General features: G+C 48.8%; 1 protein-coding gene across 1 annotated transcript in view; it reads right to left on the reverse strand.

Annotated features, from left to right (window-relative positions):
* The window catches only part of LOC128373978 (intermembrane lipid transfer protein VPS13C-like), a 100,835-nt gene that overhangs the window by 83,296 nt on the left and 7,539 nt on the right, over nt 1-10,000 (reverse strand). The window contains exons 5-10 of the mRNA XM_053334220.1: nt 8,781-8,882; nt 8,534-8,596; nt 7,106-7,171; nt 5,130-5,239; nt 4,975-5,034; nt 343-402 (exon numbers count right to left, since the gene is read on the reverse strand). Of these exons, the coding sequence (XP_053190195.1) occupies nt 343-402; nt 4,975-5,034; nt 5,130-5,239; nt 7,106-7,171; nt 8,534-8,596; nt 8,781-8,882 (461 nt within the window). The remainder of the gene's footprint in view (nt 1-342; nt 403-4,974; nt 5,035-5,129; nt 5,240-7,105; nt 7,172-8,533; nt 8,597-8,780; nt 8,883-10,000) is intronic.

Genomic DNA, 10,000 nt, shown 5'->3' on the forward strand with positions numbered 1-10,000 from the left:
TCTGGGATGTGGACTGGGTTAGGGTTCTGGGATGTGGACTGGGTTAGGGTTCTGGGATGTGGACTGGGTCAGGGTTCTGGGATGTGGACTGGGTTAGGGTTAGGGTGCTGGTATGTGGACTGGGTTAGGGTTCTGGTATGTGGACTGGGTCAGGGTTCTGGGATGTGGACTGGGTTCGGGTTAGGGTTCTGGGATGTGGACTGGGTCAGGGTTCTGGGATGTGGACTGGGTTCGGGTTCTGGGATGTGGACTGGGTTCGGGTTCTGGGATGTGGACTGGGTTAGGGTTCTGGTATGTGGACTGGGTCAGGGTTCTGGGATGTGGACTGGGTTCGGGTCTCACCTTGTAGATGATCTTCGCGGCTTCATTGAGAATACAAGACTTCCAGTTCTCATCCGTGGTCTGAAACACAGAGAGGTTAGTGTGTGTGTGTGTGTGTGTATTAGTGTGTGTGTGTGTGTGTGTGTGTGTGTATGTGTGTGTGTATTAGTGTGTGTGTGTGTGTGTGTGTGTGTGTGTGTGTGTGTGTGTGTGTGTGTGTGTGTGTGTGTGTGTGTGTGTGTGTGTGTGTCTTTATGTGTGTAATAATTTGTTTTATTTGTTGTGTTGACTACACAGGGCGTGTGATGCGTCAGTGCAGTAGTGTTGGAGTAGTAGTGCCTGTAGTTAGTGCATGCTGCCTCTGCTTGCTACTTTTCTGCTTTCAGCTCCCGCCGCCGGCTAGCCGTCTGTTTCCGGGGGTGAAAAGAGGAGCCGAGTGCGTAAGCCTCCTCAGCCGGTACATAGCCTCTCCACCGCCAAGACTCGTACTCGCCTCCTCGTGGCCACACACGGTAACTGGTACCCCACGGTTTCCAGGCTAAGCAGTACGGGATCTCGGAGCATGCAGGCCCACCGGCGTGTGGATACGCTGCCCGTCAACCACTGCCCCGGTAAACAGCTCCAGCTATGGGCAAACAGCAAAGACCTCAACGGTGGACCAGGCGGAGGATGATGGCTTACCGAAGGGAAACATCACAACGGCTGGGAGGGCGGACGAAGGCTGCAGCAGAAACGGGTCACCGGTCGTCTTGGAGTCCACGCCACTAGATCCTGACCCCGATCTGTCAAGGTCTGTGTGGTGGCGGTATGTGCACCAGTCTCCCCACACTAAACCCACTACCCACTACCACTACCAGTCTCCCCACACTAAACACGTTCACGCACAGGCGTCTTCTTCAAGGGAAACCACCTAACATCCCGTGTTAAGTCCTGTGGCGACCAGTAAGTGGCGATGGGGGCAGGATTGTGAAGTCTGGAAGCCCTTAGTCACAAGCTGGCACATCAGGCGGTGGATGCCAGATGACCGCTGGACTCTTGGACCGAGGCAGAAAGAGCCCTTCGGTAGCTACATCCACGACTGAGCAGCCCTTTTTAGGATCCACTCTGCTCACCCTTGATAGGGAAGGGGCTAGAAAAGGTGCCCTAAACATAGCCTGCCTCAAACCTCCCGTCTGGATTACCGCGTTCAGAGGGATCACCAATTTGCGGTCAGAAACACAGAACTATGAATTTTGGAGCGTGGAATGTGCGCACACTGATGGACGCTGCAACCAGTGACAGGCCAGAGAGGAGAACCGCCATCATTGCTAGAGAACTGAGGAGATGCCGGATTGACATAGCTGCTCTCTCAGAAACTCGACGGGCAGAGGAAGGTCACTTGAAGGAGGAGAAGAGTGGCTAAACTTTCTTCTGGAAAGGGAAAGCAGCAGATGAGCTCAGGATCCATGGGGTTGGGTTTGCCATTAGGAACCAACTGATCAGTCACCTCGCTGAACTCCCTGTGGGAATCAGTGAGTGTCTGATGACTCTCCGTCTGGTGCTTGCCAACAACCAGATGGCAACAGTCGTGAGTGCCTATGCACCTACCCTTGTTTCTGATGAGGAAGTGAAAGAGACTTTTTATGCCTGTCTGGATGAGACACTGTCAAAAATCCCCAAGGAGGACAAGATCATTCTTCTGGGAGATTTCAATGCCAGAGTCGGCCGAGACCACCACCTCTGGAAGGGCACCATTGGCAAGGAAGGGATTGGAAACATCAACTCCAACGGAGTTCTGCTTCTCAGCAAATGTGCTCAGTATGATCTTACCATCACTAACACCATCTTTCGCCAGAAGAACAAATTCAAGGCTTCATGGAGACACCCTCGTTCCAAGCAGTGGCATCTTATTGATCATGTCATTGTTAGAACCAGGGATCAGCGCGATGTTAACATCACTAAGGCCATGATCAACTCCGACGACTGCTGGACAGATCACCGCCTTATACGATCCACGATGTCCATCAAACTCAAGAGGAAGAGGAGATTGCAGAAGAAGCAGAGCCGGCAGAGACTAAACCTTGAAAGCCTGACTGAAACTGCCGCCCAGCAGCAGCTTCAGGCTTCTCTTGGAGAAAGTCTCAAACAGGAATACCCAGAGAACATCAAAGAGCACTGGAACCTGCTTAAGACCACTTGCCTCAACACCTGCCAAACCACCCTTAGGTACAAGTCCAGAAAACATCAGGACTGGTTTGATGAAAACGACGCTGAGATAGAACTTCTGATCTCCAAAAAAAGGGAAGCCTTTCATGCTTGGCAAAGCGACATCACCTGCAAGGCTAAGAGACTCACTCCAGAGCCAAGGCTGATGTCCAGAACCGGGTGAGGCAGATTAAGAACTCCTGGTGGACAGAAAAGGCACTGGAAATCCAGCGTCTGGCAGACTCTGGAGCCACCAGAGGCTTTTTCAGTGCCACTAAGGCTGTCTATGGCCCAAGCCGTCGCGGCTTGAACCCATTACGTTCGAAGGATGGACAGGTGCTGCTGAAGGACAACGAGTCCATCAACAAGCGATGGAGAGAGCACTTCCAGGAACTCCTCAACCGTAACACTGCAACTCAATCAAATTTCATCTGTCACATCCCTCAGAGTCCCATCAGGGAAGATATGGGGGAACCTCCCACCTTATCCGAGGTCCAAGATGCCATCAGGAGCCTGAAGAACAACAGGGCCACCGGTCCAGATGGGATCCCAGCTGAGGTTCTAAAGGAAGGTGGAGCAGAACTCCTGTGCTGCCTCCATGCCCTCCTTCTGAAGGTCTGGGAAGAGGAAGAATTCCCCTCAGAGCTCAGGGATGCTCTGATCGTGACCATATTTAAGAAGGGAGACAAAGCTGACTGCGGAAACTACAGAGGCATCTCACTCCTGTCAACAACTGGCAAAGTACTTGCTCGTGTTCTCGCTAATCGTCTACTGCCACTTTCTGAGGAAATACTCCCAGAAACACAGTGCGGCTTTCGTCCATCTAGAGGCACAGCAGATTTGATCTTCACAGCCCGCCAACTCCAGGAGAAATGCCGTGAGCACAAGCTGCCTTTGTACATGGCCTTCATTGACCTGACAAAGGCCTTTGATACAGTAGATCGCCAGGCTCTATGGAACATACTGTCGAGGTATGGCTGCCCGGACAAATACATCAGAATCCTGAGGCTACTCCATGATGAAATGACAGCCACGGTGCTCAGTAACAGCGGCTCCATGTCCGAGCCTTTCACCGTGGAGACAGGGGTCAAACAGGGATGCATTATTGCACCCACCCTGTTTTCTGTCTTTATTGCTGCCATACTTCACATCATTGGCAAAGACCTACCACAGGGAATTCCGATCCGGTACAGAACCGATGGTAGGCTCTTCAACCTTGCGAGGTTGAAAGCCAAAAGCAAGGTTAGAAACACCACCATTATGGAGCTCCAGTTTGCAGATGACAACGCCATAGCAGCACACTCCGCAGAAGACCTACAGGGTATTCTGAATGCCTTTGCTAAGGCTTACAGAGCCCTGGGTCTAGCTTTAAACATCAAGAAGACCCAGGTGCTATACCAACCTCCACCCAATCAGCCGTCTATTCCACCCATCATAAATGTGGACAACACCCCTCTCGAGAATGTTGACCACTTCCCTTACCACGGCAATCTTCTCTCCTCCAATGTGGAAATTGACGCTGAGATCAACCACCGCCTGAGCTGTGCCAATGGAGCATATGCCAGACTCAGGAAAACGGTCTTTGAAGACCGAAATCTCAGGGTAGACACCAAGCTCCTGGTCTACAAGGCCGTGGTTCTCCCCACCTTGCTGTATGGGGCAGAATCATGGACCACCTACAGCAGGCACTTGAGAGCTCTGGAACAGCACCACCAGAGAACCTTGAGGAAGATACTGAGGATCAAATGGGAGGATAGACGAACAAACATCAGCGTTCTGGCAGAGGCCAAAATGTCCAGCATCACCACCACAATAATGAAACTCCAACTCCGATGGACCGGCCATCTCATCCGCATGGCCGACACCCGTCTTCCAAAACAAATTCTGTATTCCGAACTGGAGAGAGGTCCGCGAGCTCCAGGCGGGCAAAAGAAACGGTTCAAGGACAACATCAAAACTAACCTTAAAAAATTCTGTATTTCATCTCCTGACTGGGAGCACATGGCTCTGAACAGGCACCGATGGAAGGAAGCGGTGCAAGAAGGTGCTGCGCACTATGAGGGGGAACTCCACTGTGTCGCAGAAACAAAACGACAGCTCCGCAAGGAAAGACAGAAAAAGGCTCCAGCACGACCACAACCCACAACCCACTACCCACTACCACGACCCACTACCCACTACCCACTACCACTGTCCCATGTCAACACTGCACCAAAATATGTGGGTCACGGATCGGCCTCTCTGCCCACCTGAAGACCCACAAGTAGACGACCCCATGCAGAAGACAGTCATACTCGTTTCGAGTGACCGCCGATGATGGTGTGTGTGTGTGTGTGTGTGTGTGTGTGTGTGTGTGTGTGTGTGTGTGTGTGTGTGTGTGTATGTGTGTGTGTGTGTGTGTGTGTGTGTGTGTGTGTGTGTGTGTGTGTCTGTGTATGTGTGTGTGTGTGTGTGTGTGTGTGTGTGTACCTGCAGGCTGAGCTCTGATAGGGTGACTCCCATGGAAAGGGGGCGCTGAGGGTCCGACACCTGAAACACATCTGTGACGTTAAGAACCTCACACACTCAGACCCAGAACCAGAACCTGGACCAGAACTAAAACCAGAACCTGGACCAGAACTCACGTCGTCCTCGTAGCGCAGGTGGATGCTGCTGATCTTCACCTGCAGGTTTTTGATCACCTGAGTCGCCAGTTTCTCCATAAAGGAATCTTTCTTCTCGTCTGCAGGGTTACCTGAAACAGAACCAGGACCAGAACCAGGGTCAGAACCAGGACCAGAACCAGGGTCAGAACCAGGGTCAGAACCAGGACCAGAACCAGGACCAGAACCAGGGTCGGAACCAGGACCAGAACCAGGGTCAGAACCAGGGTCAGAACCAGGGTCGGAACCAGGGTCAGAACCAGGACCAGAACCAGGACCAGGTTTAAGGTGGTCCTCTAATCTTTGATGTTTCTGCTTAATAAATAATAAATAATCATTTGACTCTGTAGTAGTGTAGTTGTGTAGTTGTGTGTAGTTTGTGTAGTTGTGTAGTTGTGTGTAGTTTGTGTAGTTGTGTAGTTGTGTGTAGTTGTGTGTAGTTTGTGTAGTAGTGTAGTAGTGTAGTAGTGTGTAGTTTGTGTAGTAGTGTAGTAGTGTAGTAGTGTAGTTGTGTAGTTGTGTAGTTGTGTAGTTGTGTAGTAGTGTAGTAGTGTGTAGTTTGTGTAGTAGTGTAGTAGTGTAGTTGTGTAGTTGTGTAGTTGTGTAGTAGTGTAGTAGTGTAGTTGTGTAGTAGTGTAGTAGTGTAGTAGTGTAGTTGTGTAGTTGTGTAGTTGTGCAGTTGTGTAGTAGTGTAGTTGTGTAGTTGTGTAGTTGTGTAGTAGTGTAGTTGTGTAGTTGTGTAGTAGTGTAGTAGTGTGTAGTTTGTGTAGTAGTGTAGTAGTGTAGTAGTGTAGTTGTGTAGTTGTGTAGTAGTGTAGTAGTGTAGTAGTGTAGTAGTGTAGTAGTGTAGTAGTGTAGTTGTGTAGTTGTGTAGTGTGTAGTGTGTAGTTGTGTAGTGTGTAGTTGTGTAGTTGTGTAGTAGTGTAGTTGTGTAGTTGTGTAGTAGTGTAGTAGTGTAGTTGTGTAGTAGTGTAGTAGTGTAGTAGTGTAGTTGTGTAGTTGTGTAGTTGTGTAGTTGTGTAGTAGTGTAGTTGTGTAGTAGTGTGTAGTAATGTAGTAGTGTAGTTGTGTAGTTGTGTAGTTGTGTAGTAGTGTAGTAGTGTAGTAGTGTAGTTGTGTAGTAGTGTAGTTGTGTAGTTGTGTAGTTGTGTAGTAGTGTAGTTGTGTAGTTGTGTAGTTGTGTAGTAGTGTAGTAGTGTAGTTGTGTAGTAGTGTAGTTGTGTAGTTGTGTAGTTGTGTAGTAGTGTAGTAGTGTAGTTGTGTAGTTGTGTAGTGTGTAGTTGTGTAGTTGTGTAGTTGTGTAGTAGTGTAGTAATGTAGTAGTGTAGTTGTGTAGTTGTGTAGTAGTGTAGTAGTGTAGTTGTGTAGTTGTGTAGTAGTGTAGTAATGTAGTTGTGTAGTTGTGTAGTAGTGTAGTAGTGTAGTTGTGTAGTTGTGTAGTGTGTAGTTGTGTAGTAGTGTAGTAGTGTAGTTGTGTAGTTGTGTAGTTGTGTAGTGTGTAGTTGTGTAGTGTGTAGTTGTGTAGTTGTGTAGTTGTGTAGTTGTGTAGTTGTGTAGTAGTGTAGTAGTATAGTAGTGTAGTTGTGTAGTTGTGTAGTTGTGTAGTGTGTAGTTGTGTAGTGTGTAGTTGTGTAGTTGTGTAGTTGTGTAGTTGTGTAGTAGTGTAGTAGTATAGTAGTGTAGTTGTGTAGTTGTGTAGTTGTGTAGTAGTGTGTAGTGTGTAGTAGTGTAGTAGTGTAGTTGTGTAGTTGTGTAGTTGTGTGTAGTTGTGTAGTAGTGTAGTTGTGTGTAGTTGTGTAGTTGTGTAGTAGTGTAGTTGTGTAGTTGTGTAGTTGTGTAGTTGTGTGTAGTTGTGTAGTTGTGTGTAGTTGTGTGTAGTGTGTAGTTGTGTAGTAGTGTAGTAGTGTAGTTGTGTAGTTGTGTAGTTGTGTAGTTGTGTAGTGTGTAGTGTGTAGTACCTGCTTTGCTCTCGTGCCGTTTCAGCTTCTTTAAAACTTTTTTGTGCTTTTTTATCTTTTTACGTCCTTTCGGGACTTTGGCAGCGTTAAAGAGAGACACGCAGTTAGTGAAGAGCAGCCAATCACAGCACAGACAGCAGGAAGCAGCCAATCACAGCACAGACAGCAGGAAGCATCCAATCACAGCACAGACAGCAGGAAGCATCCAATCACAGCACAGACAGCAGGAAGCATCCAATCACAGCACAGACAGCAGGAAGCAGCCAATCACAGCGCAGACAGCAGGAAGCAGCCAATCACAGCACAGACAGCAGGAAGCAGCCAATCACAGCACAGACAGCAGGAAGCATCCAATCACAGCACAGACAGCAGGAAGCATCCAATCACAGCGCAGACAGCAGGAAGCAGCCAATCACAGCACAGACAGCAGGAAGCATCCAATCACAGCACAGACAGCAGGAAGCATCCAATCACAGCTCAGACAGCAGGAAGCATCCAATCACAGCACAGGTTACTGTTACACTCGTTATCATCAGGAAGTATCTAGTAGTTCTGGTCCAACCAGGAAGTAACTTAGAGCTGCATTCTATCAAAAGGCCACCAGGGGGCGACCGTCTCTATACAAGTCAATGGAGAAGTAACTTAGAGCTGCATTCTATCAAAAGGCCACCAGGGGGCGACCGTCTCTATACAAGTCAATGGAGAAGTAACTTAGAGCTGCATTCTATCAAAAGGCCACCAGGGGGCGACCGTCTCTATACAAGTCAATAGAGAAGTAACTTAGAGCTGCATTCTATCAAAAGGCCACCAGGGGGCGACCGTCTCTATACAAGTCAATGGAGAAGTAACTTAGAGCTGCATTCTATCAAAAGGCCACCAGGGGGCGACCGTCTCTATACAAGTCAATGGAGAAGTAACTTAGAGCTGCATTCTATCAAAAGGCCACCAGGGGGCGACCGTCTCTATACAAGTCAATGGAGAAGTAACTTAGAGCTGCATTCTATCAAAAGGCCACCAGGGGGCGACCGTCTCTATACAAGTCAATGGAGAATTCACCAACTTCTCACTTGATTTCTAACCTCAGTAAACGTTTTCAAAATGTGTTTATGGTCTCAATCGCTAGTTTAAAGCCTTCTTCCGCCCATGGCTCCGCCTCATGCCCATATAAGTAGAATCCATGTTTTTATTTTTCCCAGCATGCACCTGAAATGTTCAAGATGGCGCTGCCTAGATTAGAAACTATTGGCTTCCGAACAGCAGTCCACAAACCAATGGGTGACGTCACGGATGTTACGTCCATTACCATACCATCCAGCAGCTACTCTACAGATAACTGTCTGTGTGTGTGTGTGTGTGTGTGTGCGTGTGTGTGTGTGTGTGTGTGTGTGTGTGTGTGTGTGTGTGTGTGTGTGTGTGTGTGTGTGTTACCGTTGTGAGGCTCCTTGTAAACAACACTCTCCAGACTGAACAGCAGATCATCAGTCTGAGACGCTGTCAGCGAACGCAGCATGAACAGTGCAGACAGAGTTAATACATCGCAGTGATGTCACAGTGATGTCACAGTGATGTCACAGTGATGTCACAGTGATGTCAGCAGCAGTTAAAGGAGGAAACCAACACCAGGTGAGTGTACAGGTGAGTCAGAGGTCAGAGGTCAGAGGTCAGGCTTTCTCACCTCTGCGTGCAGACAGCTGCAGCGCCTCCTCGATGCGTTGGAGCTCTCTCTGCTTCGCCTCCTGCTGGTAACGCTCCTCCTTCTCTGCATCGTACTTTATCGCTGCAACAAAGAAAACATCTGTAAACACCTGTAAACACCTGTAATCACCTGTAAACACCTGTAAACATCTGTAAACACCTGTAAACACCTGTAAACATCTGTAAACACCTGTAAACATCTGTAAACACCTGTAAACATCTGTAAACACCTGGAAACACCTGTAAACATCTGTAAACACCTGTAATCACCTGTACATCTACCTGCTGAGCTATAAGAGTTAGTAGCCTTCATCCCTTTGACAGTTAGTATCAGAGTTGCTAATAATCTAACCCAGAACCAGAACCAGAACCAGAACCAGAACCAGAACCAGAACTTCTCCCAGATCAGCGAGTGAAACCAGAACCGACACAGACTGGAGAGGAGACAGACATCAGGGCTGCTGGACTCTGCTTCACAATAAAAGCTCTCCATCTGCAGGAGGGCTTTTATTGTGAAGGACACCTGAGCAAGTTTCTTCAGATGGAGACAGGAAGTACATCGTGCAGCCCCGATAGAAACACAGAAACCGGATCAGACCAGAACCTGAACCTCCACCTCTGAACCTCGGCAGCTTACCGTTATATGGACATGATCTGAGCTGAGATCCAGCTGGAACACACACACATCAACTGAGAACACGCACTTCTTCATCATATCAGCACATGTCAGTCATATGTAGGAAGACCCGCCTCCAGACCAGACCAGCCAATCAGCTGGCTCCAGACCAGACCAGCCAATCAGCTGGCTCCAGACCAGACCAGCCAATCAGCTGGCTCCAGACCAGCCAATCAGCTGGCTCCAGACCAGACCAGCCAATCAGCTGGCTCCAGACCAGCCAATCACCTGGCTCTGGATAAGCTTCAGAGCAGAACTAGAAACCTTTCAGGATAAACGTTTAGGGGGTCGATGGACAGACTGGTGACCCCAAACCAAACCTGAGGGGGTCCCCTGTCCATGAGGACTAGTGGGTCACTGTAGAACCTGCTGCTGGACTCAGTCCTGAAGCAGCAGACAGGGTCAGAGGTCAGACATGTGGGGGTCCAGGAGGCTTTCAGGAGGATCTGGACTCTTGGCTGGGCTGGTTTTAAGTTGGTCCATCCTCCCGCTCTACGAGGTGGTCTGCTCTGATACAGGTGCAG

Source organism: Scomber japonicus, chromosome 1 (genome assembly GCF_027409825.1).
Source record: "Scomber japonicus isolate fScoJap1 chromosome 1, fScoJap1.pri, whole genome shotgun sequence".
Classification (NCBI taxonomy): Eukaryota; Metazoa; Chordata; class Actinopteri; order Scombriformes; family Scombridae; genus Scomber; species Scomber japonicus.